At 52.5% G+C, this 20,234-nt stretch overlaps 1 protein-coding gene across 1 annotated transcript; it reads right to left on the reverse strand.

Moving 5' to 3' along the window:
- Window positions 1-1,417: 1,417 nt before the first annotated feature.
- TMEM64 (transmembrane protein 64) lies at window positions 1,418-17,817 on the reverse strand (the record flags this gene model as incomplete). The annotated part of the gene is made up of 5 exons (XM_080646968.1): window positions 1,418-3,440; window positions 8,561-8,716; window positions 15,277-15,875; window positions 16,126-16,290; window positions 17,724-17,817. The coding sequence occupies 5 exons, from the start codon at window positions 17,815-17,817 to the stop codon at window positions 3,297-3,299; spliced, it is 1,158 nt and encodes a 385-aa protein (XP_080503094.1). The 3' UTR covers window positions 1,418-3,296.
- Window positions 17,818-20,234: the final 2,417 nt, after the last annotated feature.

Here is a 20,234-nt window from a genome sequence, read left to right on the forward strand (position 1 = left end):
CGGACATCCCTCTCACAATCCAGGACTGCTGGCTCCCAACTGCTCGCCTGCCTGCCTTCCTGATTGCCCCTAACCGCTTCTGCCTGCCAGCCTGTTTTCCCCTAACTGCCCTCCCCTGCAGGCCTTGTCCCCCCAACTGCTCTCCCCTGCAGGCCTGGGTCCCCCCCAACTGCCCTCCCCTGCAGGCCTGGTCACCCCTAACTGCCCTCCCCTGCAGCCCTGGTACCCCCCAACTGCTCTCCCCTGCAGGCCTGGGTCCCTCCCAACTGCCTTTCCTTGCAGGCCTGGTCACCCCCAACTTCCCTCCTTGCCGGCTTGGTCACCCCTAACTGCCCTCCCCTGCAGGCATGATCACCCCCAACTGTCCTCCCCTGCTGGCCTGATTGCCCACAACTACCCTTCCTTACAGGCCTGGTCCCTCCCAACTTCCCTCCCTTGCTGGCCATCTTGTGGTGGCCATCTTGTGTCCACATGGGGGCAGGATCTTTGACCACATGAGGGCAGCCATCTTGTGTGTTGGAGTGATGGTCAATCTGCATATTACTCTTTTATTAGATAGGATAGAGGCCTGGTGCATGGGTGGGGGCCAGCTGGTTTGCCCTGAAGGGTGTCCCAGATCAGGGTGGGGATTCCCTTGGGGCGTGGGGCGGCCTGGGTGAGGGGCCTGTGGTGGTTTGCAGGCCGGCCATGCCCCCTGGTGACCCAAGTGGAGGCCCTGGTATCTGGGGTTTAGTTATCTTCTACAATTGAAACTTTGTAGCCTGGAGCGGAGCCAAGCCTTCTGCTTGCTCCATGGCGGCAGCCATTTTTTTGGGGATTTATGTATCTTCTATAATTGAAACTTTGTAGCCTTAAGTGGAGGCCTGGGCCAGCCAGGGTGTGCGGAAAGCTTGGCTTCCTCCACCACCGGGGGCAACCCTAGCCTCCTGCTCTTTCCAGCTCTGTGGCTGCCGCCATTTCTGTTTGGATTTATGTATCTTCTATCATTGAAACTTTGTAGCCTTGAGTGGAGGCCTGGGCCAGCAAGGGCAGGCAGAAAGCTTGGCTTCCTCCATCGCCGGGGAAACCCAAGCATCCCTCCTGCTCTCTGTGGCCGTAGCCATCTTGGTTGGGTTTATTTGCATATTCACTCCTGATTGGCTGGTGGGTGTGGCTTGGGGGCGTGGCTTGTGGTGTAGCGGAGTGGTGGTTAATTTGCATATTACTCTTTTATTAGATAGGAGGATTCTCAATGACTGGAGACAGGATTTAGTCAGCATGAGAAACCCTGTGGCAGCGTGGCACTGCCCCAGGGGGAGCAGGACGGCCTGCACCCAGGGCACCAGGTGTGGCGCTGTCCACTGGGGCTGGGGAGGCGGAGAGAAAGGAAGGGTGGCTTCACACTAGAGTCTTAGAAACAGCAAATCCACACAATCTTAAGTAAAAATGGGTGATTTATTATATAAAATGATTGGCAGCATACAGAAAAATCACTTCTTGTTCACCTTGACATGTTTATTTGAGGTGCCAAGCAACAGTTGGAAGAGCTGGTTACAAAGTACCAAAAGGGTTATGTTTGGGGAAATTATTCAAGTTACGAGATGCTAAGTAAATAGATGCACTTCAAAATAGAGCAGGTGCACACAAGTGTGAGAGCAATGACCTTAAACGAATGGTTCCTTCGACAAACCAACCAACGAGGGGCACACGGAAAGTCAAGTTAGACACGGACCAAATGCACTGCTCATTGCAAAGTCATTAAAAACAAACAAAACGAAGAACTAAGCAAGTAATCAGGATGCAAAAAAGAATAAGACTATTCCTATCTACGCGTTTTCTCTATCGATAGACGATGTGGAGGCCGCCCATGTGCTGCAGGCCCGCTGGCTGCGCTGAGGCCCCGGGCAGATGCCGAGCCCCGTTCCTTGCAGGCGAGAGCGCGAGGTGCCGGGAGGAAGGAAGAACACTGTGCCTGCCCTTGCACAGAGAACTTACCCACTGAGCACGCTCAGCGCAGGGCAGGACAACTCTGCTTCTGAAGACGCTTCCCCTGGGAGCAAGCCAGGCAAAGGCTCCAGCCAATGGCCAGGCAAGTGGGAGTCTCTAGGTTGGAATCTTCTTGCCAAACCTAGATACAAACCAGAAAACCTGGATCCCATCTACAATCTTGGTTGTGAAAAACGAAAAAAAAAAAACACACAACATTGAATCTTTAACTTCACAAACTAAACTACAGATGTCAGGTGACGCATGAGTGCACGTGCCCTCTGACCCCAGGGAGTTCGGGCGCGGCACCCGCGAGGGCTCACAGCACCGTTCACAGTTCAGGGCCCTGAGTCTGATCAGAGAAAAGCAACTGGGAAGCAAACAGCAAGCCTGCTCGACAGCAGGCCATGACACACAGCTGGGCACTACGTTCACCTCGTATTTACAGTTTTAAAGCTGCAGACAATGGGGACAACTACAGTGGAATCACACACATGATTTTAAAGCTTGTTTTTAAAAAAAGGCGTTTTGATCCAATAAGGCCACCTGAGTGACATCTTCAATGACAAAGCCCACCATTTTAAAGGGAAAACATTTTTATTTCAAAACCTAACGATGACTATAAAAAGGAAGTGTTTGATGAAATGGTTGGGTAAACTGCACGCGACGGCCTTTGAGGAGGAGCCTTTGAGGAGTGGCGAGCGCACAGCGACCCCAGGTCCGCGCTGACCCGTCAGCCACTGGCTCCGGCACCACCGCCCGCCCGGGGAGAAGGGTGGTAAGAGCACTTCAGCCTCGACGGGACCCTGCGCGTCCAGCACACACGCCACGATGGCTGCTGGTGGGACACCGTCAGCCCAAAGTTGGCGTCTGCTTCTAACTCGGAAGAAAAGGGAAGCACGTGCCGCTCCCAACAACCAAACCAAACCAAACCCTCTCCGCTCCCCCTTCCGAAGCCGCCGGAGCAGAGTGCACGCACACGGAGAACGGCGCCTCTGACTGCTCTGCGAGCAGGACAGACGCAGACAGCTCCCGGGACTTTATAAATAGGACCGACCAGCACACGCTTGGGTCATTCCTCTGCTCACAAGTCCCCAGAGAGAAGACACCACAAAAGTGCGGACCGAAGGCCTCCGTGGGGTGACAGGGTCACCGTGCAGCCCAACCCAGCCACTCGGCGCGGACAGATTCTTGCCTCAGAGACACAGCTGTTGAAACCAGTCTTTCTGTTTGTGCCATGAACTTCGGCCCGGTTCTGCCCAGGGGGGACGATACCCAGTCAGCACCAGGCTCCTGACAAGCATGTGCTCAGGGGGTCCCGCTTAGGGGGATCACACGATGTCGATGCCGCCGTCCGGCTGCCCACCGCTCACCAGCGGAGCTTCCAGTTCCACTTCACAGGCGACAAGAGCCGCCTTCAGCTCCACTTGCGCTCGATGGACCACGTAGAACATGAGGCCGACGCTGACGATAACCTGGGAATCAAACAGCAGGCCATGAGCACCTCACACGGGAAGAGAGGGGAGAGAGCGCCCATCAGTACCTGGCTCAGGACGCTTCCCCAACACATGTGGGGAAGGACTTGAAGCGGCTCACACACCTGTCACCCACTCTCCCCCCGGCAGGCTGCTGGGAGTGGGGCCGACATCTACAGGTGACCAGGACTTGGCGCCAGGGAAACACACGCAGGAATGCGCCCCTCCAGCCCACACGCGACGTCATGTCAAGCCCGTCCCTTTAACTAAAAAGCTTCCCCAAGGACTGAGATGTGGCAGCAGAGGGAGTGCAGGCTGAACTGCGTGACGGCCTGACCGGCTCCTCTCTGCACCCCTGGCGATGCCCACAGGGACCTGGGCCACTGAGCAGCAGCACCACGTGCAGATGAATGCTTGGCACGGTCGAACACGGACGATGAGCCACCACTTGAGAATGAAATGCCAGTAAGCCTCAAGATTACACAGACCGTGAATGCGAAAACTGTGTCCTTACAGAGAAAACCAAAGGAACTGTGACGATGGTGGAAATGCCGGTCAAAGGGCATCGAGAGGAGGTGTCACGGACAGCCAGGCCCACCCGCTGCTTGGGTGATGCCAGCCCAGGGTCCTCACCCCCTCACAGCAGCCCCTCCTCATCCCCCACCCCCCCACAGCAACGGTTGTGCCCAGAAGAACAGTTTTCTGAGGGAGACGAGGAACCTCAGCTACCACCCTGAGAAACACTGACTTGACTTAGGGGCTGGGAGGAAAACACCCTAGGGAATGGGCCGGGCCAGCGGGAAAGCCGTGAGGAAGTGGAGGTGCTCAGGGAGGCAGGGCCCCGTCTGCAGTCTGAGAGACGAGGTGGTGTGTGGCGCCAGGGGGCCCGTGACAAGGCCTCAGGACGGAGGCTCAGACCCAGAGGAAGCCTCTGGCTCCGTCCCCATGGGCTTCTCCCCACATGTCCTTCCAGACCCAGGACCTGCCGTTTGTACTGACTCTCCACACTCGGCTAAGCCGTGACGTGTGGAAACAGACGCACATTTTAAAAGGTTTCCTATTAAACAGAAGCCCAAGCACAGGTGGAAGGACCCCTTGCCCAGAAGAGGGCGCTCACCATCACCACGGAGGCACGGCAAACCAGAGGCCAGCGCGTTCTCAGATGGAAACAGGTTTCCATTCGAGGACCTGATGCTCCTGAGAGACGGGAAGAGCCGTGGAGAAGGGGGAGGAGGAGGGGAGACCGACAGGAGGAGGGGAGATGTTCAGGCGCCGAGGAGCGGCTGACACCGCACTGACACCAGCCCCAGTCTGCCTGGCCCACGACCCCCAGAGGCGCAGGTGTGAAGGTGAGACTCGGGCTCCTCCAGGGGGGCTCTGGCTGTGGCTGCACAAATACGGGGAGACACATGAGGGACTGGACGAGGCCGTGGGTCCCAGCCTGTTTCCAGACACGGACTAGCTGGCCTGGTCTGAGCACCATGTGCCACTGTTCAATTCTGTGGCCACCTGGACCCTGCAGGCAGCTCTAACACTGGCGCACACCTGTGCCATTCCCAGCAGCTGAGGGGGGCCCGGGCCCCCACTCGGCCTAGCCGGAGCTGCTCCTTTCTCCGTGGGCGGGCCCCTCCGATGACGGCTCTTTTCTCTCACTTCCCACATCTGCAGGCTGAGCCCAGTCCTTCCAGGAACAGACTCAGCTGGAAGTCACATGGACAGGTCCGAGTGAGCAGCCTTCCCTTTTTGTGGTGGTGGTGGTTTCCATAAATGCCTAGTTAAGGACGATTTGCTTCCCCCCTATTTGTATCCTAAGGTAAGTTTGCCAGCTCCCGTGGGGGTGAGACATAGTGGGAAAAGAAGATCCTGCCCTTTCAGACACTCCACTGACCACTGACCACTGCACGCATGTCCCGTCCCAACGCAGGACTGCAGAGGGTGTGTGCCGCGATGCACACAACACGCTGAGAATCTTGTAAAAGACATGAGGACGAGGGGTTCTAACTATTCACACATAGAGGAAAAGAGCTTTCAAATGGATCACCCATTTTCAGGAAACTGGAGAAGCAAAATGTGCTTAAATTTACACTGAAAAAGTATTGAGAATGCAGAGTACACCAGAATCTTGTAGGGCCTCAGGATGATTCCAAACAAATGATTCCACAGACAGAATGCATAGAAAGCTTAATGTGACTTGCATTCATAAAAATAAACCAACTATAATAACTCTATACCTAGATTCAGTTTATCTAAAAAATATATAACTCTGAAGACAAATGATAAAATAAAAATATTTGACCTCCCCAAACAGCAAATCATTGCCAAGTTTTCTTGCTGAGCCCTTCCGCTGACACGCCTCCTGTGCAGCTCACAGGCCGACTGCTCACTGCTCGTGTGCACAGGCACGTCGTCCCTACAGTACATGGCACCTCAAAAAACTGACAACAGCGCCACTGACAGATCATCTGTGACCTGACACCACATGTCAATAACAGCAGGAATCAAAACTAACAAGTGCTGACCAGTCACGCAGGTCACCATCTCGCTAGCACTACCTGTCAGCCGACCACTGTCCCTGGTCATGAGCGTGGCCGGCCCCTACACGGCCTCAGCTCAGCGGTCTGCCTGCAGCTATCACCATAGACCAGCCGCGGGCAAACTACGGCCCGTGGGCCGGATCCGGCTGTTCTATCCGGTTCTCTTGCTCTCCCCTCCGCTCCTTTACTTTGAATTTATATTAGTTCACACAAACACTCCATCCATGCTTTTGTTCCAGCCCTCCAGTCCAGTTTAAGAACCCATTGTGGCCCTCGAGTCAAAAAGTTTGCCCACCCCTGCCATAGACAGATGCCAGCTGCTGGTGTGCTGACAAACTAGCTCTTGGGGGTCGGAGGTGGGAATCTTGATTTGGAGCACCTGCCATTCCCGTGGTGTAACTATTTCTGCTGTGATTAGTTTCACGCCAGCAATGCACCATCCCTGAGGGAAGCACTGCGAAGGCTATGTCCGAGGTGGGCTTGAAATAATAAAAATACAAACCTCCTAGGGTTTTGGTAGGAATTAAGTGAGCTCAACTGTATGGCAAGTAAAGCACTCAATAAAAGATAGCTGTCACTTCATCATCATCTTACTAGAGTGTCAAAATTTATGATGATTTTCTATTTTGGTAAATCTCAGGAATAAAATGTATCATAACTAAAGAAATAAACTAACTCTTCCTATATGCAATTTAAATGCACTAAATTAATGAGCCTACATACAGAACTTTTCTCTTTTATCAACCTCTTACTAGGTGTACCGGTTAATAATGGCGGATTTTGTAATAAAAAAACACACGATAATTTCAAGAGAAACATCAAAGGTGCTTTATTCAAAGTAATGTCTGTCGCTAGCTACACATTTCCCCCGTCTTTCAGGTAATTTGTGGATACTGTCCCAATAGAACTTTTCTTGTTTTGAGGCAAACCATTCAGAGACCCCATTTTCCACTTCTTCGTACGTTTTGAAGTGCTGCTCAGAAAGCGCGTGTGCCATCAATCAGAACAAGTGGTCATCTGAAGGAGCAAGGTCTGGAGAATATGGCAGGTGGGTTAATACTTCCCAGGCAAGATCTTTTAACGTGTCTTTAACTGGTTTTGAAGTGTGTGATGGTGCGTCATCATGAAGCAAAATTACTTTGCCATTTCTTCTGGAACATTCTGGTTGTTTCACCATCAAAGCATGGTTCAAATTGATGTCGGTAGCGATCAGTATTAATGGTTTCACCTGGTTTTAGAAGCTCATAATACATCACACCTTCCTGATCCCACCAAACACAGAGCATTGTCTTCTTTCCAAGGCGATTTGGCCTTGCAGTCGATGTTGATAGTTGACCTGGATCAACCCATGATTCTGTGCGTTTGGGATTCTCAAAATAAATCCACTTTTCATCACCAGTCACAATTGGATGCAAAAAAGACTTTCACATTTTACTGATGACTTTTCAGTTTTCCATTTGTCTTTCATTCAGTTGATGTGGCACCCATTTTCCTTCCTTTAAAATCTTTCCCATTGTTTGTAAACCATCGGAAATTGTTTGCTGAGCATCGTTTAATCTTTCTGCAAGTTGTTTTTGAGTTTGACACGCATCTTGTTGGTCTTCAAACTTTTTCGGTTGACCTGGATGTTCTTTGTCTTTCACATCGAAATGATCACTTTTAAAGCATTTAAAACAGCTTTAACAAGTATCTTGAGATGGAGCATGTTCACCATAAGCTTCCCGAAGTATACGATAACTTTTTCTTCAAAATAAAGTAATGAATTAAAACTTCCCACAAATGCTTTTTTTTGGGCATAAAATTCGACATTTTTAAGCATAAACTTGACATATGAAGTTTTGAAGTTTTGTTTGTCAATACAACAAAATAGTATACATATCAAATTGAATGTATATAAAACATATGTGTAACTCCATCTATTGAAAAAATTCGCATTATTAACTGGTACACCTAGTATATGGTATTACATGTTCCCCAAACTATATTACAATGTGCATGATAATAATCCATTATACAAAACTTATTTAGATTTGTAGCAGAAATCTTTACTCTTTAGAAATCAATACTTTCTAAAAAACGTTTGCTCTACATCAAATTATACCAGAAAAAATATATATTACCAATATAATATGCTAAGAAATAGAAAACGTCAATAATTTGATACTGTGCATTTGGGATTCTCAAAATAAACCCACAGGAGGCGTGTCAGCTATCCTTTAACTAAGATAAAGAGCCAACCCCAACAAATCCACTAAAATGACTTTCCAAAACAGAGTATTAACACTTCACACTAACTCAAAATAGAGTATTTGGTTTAGTGGTGACTGTGAAAATAATCACCAAAGAAAGAACCCGGTTTTTGTCATTCCTTTTTGTTTAAGATAATCTTCAATTCAGTTCCATACACTTCCTTATAGCCACACAATTAAAATGTAAATGTTGTCAAAATATTACGTATGATTGAAAGAACAAGAAAATACATAAAAAGCAAAAATCTTCTTAAATTATTTTCGATTAAATCTGTTAGGTTTAAGTCAGCAATGTTTTCCAAGAGGGAATAAAGACAACCCTTGGCCTTGAACTCACCTGTAAACAAAAAACAACATATCCACTAACAGTCTGTTCGGCAATAACATCTTCCATGGTCCGCAGAGTGGTGCCCAGGTATGAATTCAGGAGCTGGGTGGGCAGCAGGCCCGCCGAGGACGCCAGCAGGTAGCTGGGTAAGGGGAGCTCGGTCATCTGCAAGACCAAGGGAAAGGGAAGGGTGACTCACCACCAGGACACCTTTGCCCGCACACGAACTGTGCACAAGTCTGGCTATGGATTTTCCCTGGGAGCAGAGGGAGCTGAGTTTTTAAAATGATTACAAAGGGAAAACATGCAGAATGGATTAAGAATAAAATAAAGTTTAAAATGTTTCAATGTCCGATTTTTCTACCACTGAAAGGTAACATGTGCGACTCTCTTTCTCTTCTTCCATGCACAGAAACATGGCCGTGGTCTCTCTGTAAAGCCTTCTCAGGTCACACCTTCACCGGCACATTAGCGGCAGACCCGGCTCTGGAGCCAGAGGCCCCAGCAGCCTTCCGGGGCGGAGTGCCCCCCAGCCATGCTGTATCTGAGCACCAGTCAGCCTCTTCATCCGTGAAATGAAGATAAACCGCCTCCCTACATGGCTGTTGTGAGGATCAGAGAGGTTTAAACAATATCTACCAGATGCCTAGCTCGCGACTGTCACTCCACAAAGGCAGAAATGATCCTTGTGCAGTCATGCTACCGCTGTGGCTGTGGCTGCGGCTTCATGGATCACTCTGTGTGTTTCCCTGTGGACATGTGATCATGTGCTTCTTTTTCTGCTGCTCTAAATAAAAACTCAACTGTAAGGAGCAGTTGTTTGCACACTAACCATTGGCGGAGGCAGTGTCTAAACTCCACAGAACATCTCGCCGGACTCGCGCCGTGTGCGACCCTTTGCAGGGCAGGGCCGCTCCTGGTGTTCCTTCTAGCTGACAGACTCCCAGCTCTCCCTCCAGCAGGCACGGAGCTTCCTGGGGAGGCCCAGGAGCGAGATGGGAGGCCTGCCTGGAGGCGAATCCTCCGCAGTCAAGCTTGGAGTTGACTGAGGTGCGGAGAGAACTGCACCCAGGCCAGCCTCTCACACAGGGCCTCCCGCCACAGAACCTGGGGGCGATGCTCACTAAGCCACTCCGTTCTGGAATGATCTGTTACACAATAAACGTATCTCCATTTTTTCTAGGATAAATCACTAGGAATGGACCCATTGGATGGAACTATAAAAACTTTTCCAAAAAAAGTCTCCAGTGATTGTATGCCTATCAGTAAGTAATGCATTAGTGTCCATTCCATCACAGCAACGCTCAATATGACATTTCAATCTTCCCGAGTTTGACAGGGGTAAATGATTTTTCATCAGCACTATTTAATATAATTGATATTCGTTTTAACGTATGGCTTTATGTGTTCACATCTGCCCATTTGTTAACCGGAACACTGCGTATTTTTCTTATGTATTCATTAGAGCTGTTTATGTAGTGAATATTTTCCTCGATAGTGTCCCTTATGCTTTGACATATAATTGTTTCTACTTCTGTGTGTAATCTAGTATTACCTATCTTTTCCTCTGATTTCTCCATTGCTTTCAGCTTTCGAGTCTCTTCAGATCCCTGTGTTAGTTTTTACCTGCATTTTTTTATAATTGTCTTTTCCTTTGTAGCATTTACCACTTATTCCTTCTAGAATTTATATGGCTTAAATGTGAGAATATAAAGGAGAGGGAACAGCCTATTCCTGCCCTTCCCCCATAGCCAATCTTCCTAGCATTACTTGTGGAATTAACTTCTGTAGTGACTTGTGATGTTGACTTTATTAGTAATGAAGTAACTGTATGTAAAAGGAGCCATTTGGAGCTCTAATGTGGCCCATTGATACCCTAAATCTTGTAAAGACCATCAGATAAAGAACTTCCCATCCTTCAAACCCTTTCATTTCTCTCCTATGAAAAATTGCCATAATTAGTCCTACAGATAAATTTTAGGACTACTCTGTCATTCAAAAAAATTAATCAATTTTATATAGGATTAAGGTATATTTATAAACTGGATAGAGCTGAAACCTCCAGAATATTTAGCACTTATCCAAAACGTTTCTGTAATTTCTCAAAATTTTCACATCTTACTAAAGTTTAGTAGTTTTATTTATATACATCATGCATGTTATTCACTTATTTCTAAGCATTTCATGTAGTTGCTACTGCCATGAATGCTGAGAATAACTGTTCCATGTCCCCACCGCGGTATGCTCGCGAGACCTGGTGCCAACGGAGTGACCGAGCGCTCCCCTTCATCCACTCCTGCTTTCGCTGAAGCCGCGTGCACCTACTCACAGATGATCCACTAGAGGCAGCTCTGCTGGTTTGGAAGGTCACTCACAATCCCCATAACAACGACAGACTCACATCTGCACCCCAAAGTCTTGGTGGCGCCCACAGAGACAGCAAGGCAGACACAGCTACCTGCCTGGAACCAGAACAATACAGCCAGTCGCCGAGGCCAGGCAGAGGCAACACCGGTGCAGAGCATTAGAGTGAGCAGGACCAACCCGGCTGCAGAGACAGGGCAAGGGCAGCCTGGGGAGGAGGCACAGGGACAACTTTGCAAGCTGCATCTGCCAGGTGGGAGGAGACAGGTGGGAGGCAGGTGGGAAGGGGCAGGTCGGATGGGGCAGGTAGGAGAGGGCAGGTGGGAGGGGGCAGGTGGGAGGAGGCAGGTGGGAGGGGGCAGGTGGGAGGAGGCAGGTGGGAAAGGACAGGTGGGACGGGGCAGGTGGGACGGGGCAGGTGGGACGGGGCAGGTGGGAGGCAGGTGGAAAGGGGCAGGTGGGAGGGGGCAGGTGGGACGGGGCAGGTGGGAGGAGGCAGGTGGGAAAGGACAGGTGGGACAGGGCAGGTGGGAAGGGGCAGGTGGAAGGAGGCAGGTGGAAGGAGGCAGGTGGGAGGAGGCAGGTGGGAGGAGGAAGATGGAAGGAGGCAGGTGGGATACAGGCAGGAAAGCAGGGCTGTCCTGGACACTGGCGAGTGGTTGGGGTTGTTTCCAGGCACACGCTGGGCACCCTGGGAAGCACGACAGGACACTAGGTGACACAGGTAGGGCCTTGGGGTGACACGGGGCGTCTAGTTAAGGAATGACATGAATGGGGCCAAGTTTGAGGAAGGTTCCTGTTAGTTCGGAGCACTCACTGGAAAGAAGAACTTTCTTTGGAATAAACTTGTCAAGTACATAAGTAAATATGACAAAATAAATCTTATATTGCAGCTAGTAATAAAACATTGTATGTTTTGGAAGTTATCTCTAAAATAAATATTTAAGTTACAAAATATCAGAATGCGAAGAATCAGTCCAAAGTCTAAATGTAATGAAGTTTCTCTGAATAGTTAAAAAGAGATTCTTTATAAAGTATGGCAAACTATAGGTTTATAATTTTTGCTCATTCAACAAAACTTTATCAAATGCCTTCTACACACGAGGCCCCACCCTACGCAGAGATAAAGACATAAAGACAGGAAACACAGCCGCCCGGTGGTCACTGGGAGTCACTTTGTAGATTCCTTAACAAGTGCCCATTACGCTCAGAAAAAGGTCACAGAAACCATCTGCTGCATTCACTCACCATGTTACAGAGGAAAAGCGGTGCATTAGCACCTGCAGAGACTAGAAAAACACACTAAACTGTTAATGACTGTTTTCTTCTTCAAGGAAAGATAATTTGTACTTTTCAAAGTTTTTACAATGAACTTATTTTGTAGACAGAACAAAAACCTGTTAAATAAATTTTAAAAAGATGCCTGCTTTTTTCAATCGAGAAAGGGTAATAAGACATCCGTGTGCATGTTACTACAACACAACAGGCTAGAGAGATCTGTGAGTTGTAAGCCCAGGAACCAGGTCCCTGAGAAATGCAGCTCTTCTCGGACCGGCAGGCCCGGGGAGTCCACGCCTCTCCATGTACTGGCATGTGCTGGGCTGGTCACTTCCCACTCCATGCCTCCTGTGCTTTAGCTGTTGGGGGGTTAGGGTTGATGTGAGCATTAAATAACATGCCAGGTAGAAGAACAGGGCCTTCACTTAGTAAGTGCACTGTAAATACTTACTAAACTTTAAAAAATCTCTGGGTGTCAACGTTCTCATTTTGGAATGCATGGGATGGAGAGAAGGAAATCTCTCTATATAAAGAGGTAATATGCAAATTAGGCCAGGACTCCGTAATGGGTCATGACCAGACAGGAGGAGGTTGCGCGCGCAGGTGAGGCCCGGAGCTGCGTGGCGCTGGGCCATGGGCTCAGGCTGCTGTGGGTTCAGGCAGCCGTGAGCCACAGCGGCTGCGAGGTCCAGGGCTCATGGCAGGCGTGCACTCATGGTAGCCGTGGGCTTAGGCACCCGTGGGCTCAGGCTGCTGTGAGTTCAGGCAGCCGTGAGCCCTGGCGGCTGTGAGGCCTGGGGCTCAGGCAGCCGTGAGCCCCGGTGGCTGTGAGGCCTGGGGCTCAGGCAGCCGTGAGCCCTGGTGGCTGTGAGGCCTGGGGCTCAGGCAGCCATGGGCTCAGGCAGCTGTGGGCTCAGGCAGCTGCGAGGCCCAGGGCTCAGGTCTTGCAGTCCCTGAGGCTGGCAGTGGCAGCAGCAGCAGCGGGATGATGGGGGTGGCACCTTCCCTGATCAGCCCAGTCGTCTCCCACAGAGGGAGTCCAGACTGTGGCTTAGGCCTGCTCCTCTTGGGGAGCGGGCCTAATCTGTCAGTAGGACATCCCCTTGAGGGCTCCAGGACTGTGAGAGGGAGCAGGCCAGGCTGAGGCGCCCCCCTCCAATGCACGAATTTCCGTGCACCAGGCCTTTAGTAGTAAATAATAACCAAACTATATTTATCACAGCTATGCCGCAAGTGTTACACACGTTACAACAGAAAGTACAGCTCAGAAGAATATACGTAACTCCTCTCTCTCTAAAATCAATAAATAAAAACATATTTAATAAATAATAAGTAAAATACAGGAAGGGAAGAAGAAAACAAGAGAAATATGCCTGGAGAGGAGAGCAGCAGTGGGAGGCCATGCAGCCATGTACCAAGTACAACTTCTTACTCACTTATTTAATATGTTAGAGGTATTTAAAAAAACCTTTTAAATTAATAAACATGTAATACATCCCTATTCCTTATTATACACACAGAACTACACTAGGGACTAAAGATACAATGCAGAAGCAGAGCCATGGCTGCGATCCTATCAGCAAACTATAGTGCAAAGTTTGACTCTATCATTCATTTACAACCTAGTGACCTTGGGTAACAGCAGGAATGGTAACCAAGGCCAGGAGGAGCATGCTTGCTAAGCCAGGCTCTGCGGCATGTATTTACCTGATGTAATCTTCTCAGCAATCCTATGGAACAGGTACCACTGCTCTCCCCATTTTACAAATAAGCATCTGACCCACAGAAAGGACAAGCAGCAGGTCAGAGCCTCAGCACAGCCCTGCGCCCCTCAGTCAGACAGGGTGCGGCCCCCAGGGGCGCCCTCTGCAAGGCCTGCTGGGAGGGCGAGCAGTGCACAGAAGGACCCGGATAAGGACCCGCCGGGGACAGAAAAGGTGCACAGTTCACATGACAGTGGAGAGCTCAGCAGGCTCACGACGCAGGCCCGGCTCCTTAGGCCCAACGTCGCTCAGTCCTAGCAGACTTCTCTGCACCCGGGCGCGGTGAGCGTTCACGCTCACACTTCACTCTGCAGAGGCCTGAGACCCTACCGTCCACGGCCAGCACCAGGCCTCCGCCTAACTCAGTCTACAGCCACTGACGCTGCTGTGAGAGAAAACACAAGATTTGCAAAAGGGTTTCAAAAAGAAAAATTAATTCTGTCACAAAGTTAAGCCGTTTAGAATTATTCTTAATACACACGTTTACAGAGACTTAAAATGACTTCTTTTCTAAACAAAACAATGTGTCAGAACCATGAACATGACGCGCAGGCCCCCTGTGGCTTCGAGCGCTGTCTCTGCCGCCAGTTTAAGTCCGGCTGAAGGCTGAGCCTCTGCAAACTCTGCGAGTCACTTAACTTGGGGCCTTGTGAACTAGTCCACCACTTCAGCTCCCAACGGTGAAGCAAGGGCAGGGGGCTGGTGATGTGTTCCCAGTCACCACGAGCGTGCGGGGAGCAGGCTCAGCCCTCCGCCAGGCGCAGAGCCACAGACAAGAGGTCAACAGCAGCGCACCGGGCCGCTCTGGAGGCTCGCGAAGAGCATGCGCGCTGGGCACCAGGACCTGTGATTTCAGAGTGAAGTTCCTTCTAAGAAAGATCAGCAGGAGGGCTTTACCTCTTTACACTGCATTAAAGCAAGTTACAGGCGCAGAAAGGCCTATTCAGTGAGGACATGTGGGTCTGCAGCTGCGGCCCCCTGCTCGCGGGTCATCGAACACTGGAGTCACAGGACGCAGGCGACAGAGAAGGCTGGGGTGCGGCCCTTGCTCCCAGGCTGGCACTCCGCGCCCAGATAAGATGACAAATGGACAGTTCCATCCATCTGCACTCAAAGCGGCAAGTTCGGTTTTGACCAAAACCATGCGAAAAGGGGGCATTCCTCCTCCGCCAGACCTCCCGCTGGGGCCTGACCTATCAACTTCACTGTGAGCTCCCAAGGAGTCCTGGCACCTGTCGCTGTCCTCTCCCGGGCACTGACCCCACGGGCGCCCTCCCCGCCGGGACCTGACGCGGAGCGCAGGCCGGCAGAGCCACTCACCGAGAACACCGCGTTCTGCAGCCCAAACGGGATGGGCGTCAGCCGGGCCAGCGCCACCACCTTGAGGCCGCCGGCGCCCTGCACCACGCGGACGACGGCACTGAGCCGCTCGCTGCCTCGCACCCGGGCAGCTACGCGCGCCGCCAGCAGCCGCCGGCAGACCACGTGCGCCAGGCCGGTGCCGAGCAGTGCGCCCGCCGCCACTAGCGCCAGGCCCGGCGCGAAGCCGTACAGGTAGCCGGCGGCCACGCTGAGCGCCAGGTAGCCCCAGGCGCAGGGGAAGGACACCGCCACGAAGCCCAGCGCGAAGAGGAGCGGGCCCAGCGGCGGCGGCAGGCCCTCGGCCCAGCGCAGCAGGTGCCGCAGCGCTCGGCGGGCCAGCGCCAGCGAAGCCAGGCCCAGCGCCGCCAGCGCGCAGCCCAGCGCCAGGCCCCGGCCGCAGCGCGCGCGCCCCACCGCGGCCACGCCGCCCCCGGGTCGCCCCCGGGCTGCGCGCTCAGCAGGCAGCTCCGAGGCCTCGGGGCCGGGCGCCCAGACCAGGGTCCCCGCGCCCGCCCGCCCGCCTGCCGCAGGGCCCGGCAGCTCGGTGTCGCCCGCAGCTCAGCCGGGCAGTCCCTCTGCCGCGGCTCCCGGCAAGCGGCCCTCCATGGCGCGTCCGCTGGGGGCGGGAGGCCTCGCAGAGGCGGGCGGCGGCGGGCGGGCGGTCCCGCCAAGAGTGAGAAACTCGGACCCTCAGCGCTGCGCCCGCCCCTTTCCGGCAGGGGGCGGGGCATCGGCGCGGGGCGTGGTCTGCGCGAGCCGCCCTCTGGCCCCGCCCCCTGGACGCACGGCCCGCCCCTCGTGACGCACGGGCCGGGGTTGGAGTCGGCTGGGTCTCAGGTTCCAGCCGCCGGGCCCTCGTCCCCTGTTCCCGCTCCGCAGACAGGCGCTCTTGGGACAGGTCGTCGGTGACGGGGGAAACCCTGGGTGCGGGGTGATGAGGTCCTCCGCCGATGGGGGTCTCCGGGCGGGAGACTACGGGAGAGACGAGCGTCTACAGGTGGCGCCAGACTGGACGTGGGAGGCGGCAACGGAGTCAAACATTCCCCGGCGGGGGCTCAGGGCCGGGAAGGTGGGGGATGCAGCAGCAGCAGCAGCACCCAGACTCGGACAGCGGGGCGGCCATCACCGGAGGGAAGTGGGGTGGAGGGTAAAGGGGTAAATGGCGGCGGAAGGAGAGCTCACTTGGGGTGGAGAACACAGTACAACATACAGACGCTGTGTATAGAATTGTACACCTGAAACCTACACAATTTTATTAACGTCACCCCAGTAAATTCAATTAAAAAACCCGTCACACCGGACTTCTTATTCCAGGGAGTAGGTGCTGGGGCAGTTGTGGGCAGATGCAGACTTACTTAGTCGTGGCCCCTGAGAATGGAGTGTCCGCGCCAATTCCACGCGGCGTTCATTGCCTTTGAGAAAGTGTGACATTGGTGCGCGCAGCAGGGAAAGCCGGGGTGAGTGTGCACGTGTGTCCTGTTCTTGTTCAGGTTGCTACACAGGACCTCCCAGGATGCTCTCTGCAGGGCATCAGAATGTTCCCCGTGCCCTCGCATCTGGGCCTTGGAGGGGGTGATGCCTCAGGATGGGCATTTAAAGGGAGTGGGAAGGAAACCTGGGCTGCTTTAAGCAGCTGAGCTCGGAGCGTTTATTAGTCACCAGAGCAGATCTCTGTCACTTCTGACTGATGTGAATGACAGGCTATTTTACATGCAAGAAAGAGAGGCTGGAGCCCCCTGGTTACAAGGTTGACGCAGGATATGCGTGTGGATGTGTGAGCAGCTGTGAGGAACCTGGGCACCTCACAAACAAGCGATTCTATTGCCTCCCCATCCTGTCTGTTCTTTACCTCTTCTGGCTGCTCCCTCGCTGCCGACTGGTAAGTAATCCAGGTAATTTTGTCCTCTCACCCACATTTAGCAGGACAGTCCAGTTACAAGAGCCTTTTGCTCTAAGCCAAGTCTGGGCTCCCCACCAGCCTGTATGGGCTCCCTCTTATGCCAGGAGCTCCCCCTGACCCAACGGCCATCCGGCATACACTCCACTCGCTCTCCCGGACTGGGAGCTCTGGGCAAGGCAACACGAACCCTGCTGGGACCTTCTCAGTCTTGTCCCAGTGCAGCTTACTTTGCACAGAATGGTGGAAGTTCTACTTCACGAGAGGAAGTTATCGTCCATTGTGAAGAGGGAACGTCAGCTCCCTAGGAAGCATGTGAGGGTGCCGAGGGGAGGATGGCAAGGACCGTGGGTGAGGCCCTGGAGCGGCCACTCTCAGAGCGCTCTAGCGCTGCTGCTGGCTGTGGCACTGGACACTCGGCCCTGCAGTCCTTCTTAGTCCCCTGCTAGCTGTGAACATGACCACTCTCCACAGCTCTTCCCAGTGGCAGCTGTGGCGGGAAACTCACCTGGCCCCGCCGGGTCTGCCTCGCTGTCTGCGCTGCCTGTCCCGGCCCTTCCCTGCACCCTCGTCCTCTTGGCCTTCGCTGCTCTTCTCTGCATCTCTGACCAGAAGTGCGTTTTGACGGGAGCACCGAGGAAAGGGGCACCCTGTGTCGGCTGTTTGCTTAACTGATTATGGAAAGTTAGAGGCTGACCCGCAGACAGGACTTCCAGGTCAGAATTGTCCAAAGATTTGTGTTTCCAGTTTCAGTTCCACAGAAAATAGAACCTCGGGGTCCAGTTAGAAAGTGGCAGTGGGTGACCTGCAAGCTGGGCAGTTCCTATCACTGTGACCTACAGGAGGTGTGAGCGGAGAGTGCTCGCCGCCCACCACGTTCTCACCATCTGGGACGGTGGTAGGGAGAAGCCAGGACTGAATGTGCCCTTCACGTGTTTGTTTATGAAGTAAGGAAAAGGAAAAGTCAAATATTCCACTGCCAAGGAGAGACTGATGTTATTATTTCTACAGAAAAAATCCCTTCATGTTCAATATTACCAAGTACTTATGGTTTTTCAACTCTTCTCATAAATTAAGACGGGAAGAAAATATGTGATTAGAGAACATTGTTAAAATTTGGGTTTTTGTCGCGACTGTCGTTCTTTGGGTATGTGTGAGGGAGAAAGGCGCCCTCCGCTGACTGGGGCCTGGGGGACCCAGCTGCGCACCCCTCACAGCGTCATGCTTCCCCCTCTCCAGCCCGTGATCTCATTGAACAGGAAGGAGAGGAGGCTCGGTCTCCAGTTAAAAGAAAGGAGTGAAAAAAGAGAAGCCCAGGAGTAGGCAGGCTTGTCTGCTCAGCCGCCAAGTGAGACGGGTCCTCACTTCTCCACACGCACAGGAACTGCTGGGACCCGGCAGTTTAGTGGACACACTGGAGGCGAGACTCTGCCCCCAGGGCCCGTCTTCCTGTGTGAGAGGCATAAACCGTGCAGCACGCATGTTACACACGACGGCACAGAGGAAGGGATGACGAGGTCTGGGAGTTAGGGACGCCCTAGGTTCTGCAGCGAAGGCGATACTTGAGCTGGATGTTGGAAGGTGAGTAGACACACACCCTGCTCCTTGCAGAAGGAGTTAAAGTGCTTGAGGAGTTGCCAGGCTGTGGAGGCCTGGGGAGCGTTTTGGAAGTGACAAAGCTCAGGTGGGAGAGGGCCACCATGTGCTTGGGAAGGAGGCGACCTGGCAGTGGGGCGCGTGCTCACCGGCAGCAGTGCTTTCACACAGAAGGCTGGAGACCCTGGAGGCTGGAAGCAGAGACCCCGCGCCCATCACCGAGATCTGGGTTCTGCAGGTCGGGGCGGAGGAGGGCAAGAATTTGTACAATTTTTACAAAATTAGGCTGCTCTTGGGACCACACTTTCAGAACCACGTCTCTGGAGTTTGGATTTTATCCCGTCGTCCATTGGGAGCACCTGGAAATGTTACAGCTTGAGAAAGAAAGACTCAGATCTGGATTTAGGAAGTTTCCTGCGAGCTATGAGAAAAACCAGGGGCAGCCGCTTGCTGGATTATTTCACATCCAAAGGACAGTACCCGTGGGCTCAGGCCCTTTAGGGAAAGAGAGAGAGACAGGAATGTCTAGAGTCTCAATCAAATTATTTGGAATGTCTGAATATGGGGAGTGAGGGAAAGAAAGAATTTCAGGATGTCAAAATGACACTTCACAGCATGATTGAAATATGGTGACATTTGTTTTCTACAATCTTAAACCACCAGAATCTCACAAATGGGCTCCAACAAATCTCACCAAGTCTCAGATCACTGTCTCTCAGGGTGGAGGGTTAGGCCTTCACACCTTTACTCTGAGAAGGAGAGATGGTTTAGCCGCGGTCATTCGGCAGCCACCTCAGCGATGCGTGACCTGCAGCCCACGGAACAGGACCAGGCTCCTAAGGGAGTGCCCCCTGAGCTCAGCACCTGGGCTGCGGGGTGGGCAGTGGCCTTTCCCCTGGGAGACCCTTCAGAACCGCAGGAGACCCTCCGATCCACGGGGCTGTGGGCACCAGTAGAGCACAGGGAGGCAGGCTGAGGCACAGATGGAAAGGGAAGTGTACATGAGTCACTTGATCCTAATTACTTTGGATGCATAATAACACGGCGAGGTTTTGATTTAATTTCCAATTTCTCCAGCAACCACTGAGTTCTTTGCAAAGTGCCTCAGGGCCTCAGGGCACTTTGCAAAGCACTCAGTCCTGCTCTGTGCTTGGAAGTCGTGCCTCCTGCGGTGCAGGTTCTGCTGAGCCTCTCTGTGGGTTTTGAGCTGCTCCCCCCTCTTGCAACTCCTTGTACAAACCCTTTGCTATTTTTGCCTTGTTTGAATTTTCCCACCAATAGAATCTCTGCCAGTGGCATTTCCAGGACGGCTGCTTTCTCTAGTACAAGGCTCAGCTTCTGATGCTCTTGGAGCCCTTAGCCCTCTGTGCCTCGGTCCTGGCTGAGCCTCTGTGTCCTGCCCCTGGGGCGGCAGGGAGGGCGT

This window comes from Plecotus auritus (assembly GCF_963455305.1).
Source record: "Plecotus auritus genome assembly, chromosome: 11".
Taxonomy (NCBI): domain Eukaryota; kingdom Metazoa; phylum Chordata; class Mammalia; order Chiroptera; family Vespertilionidae; genus Plecotus; species Plecotus auritus.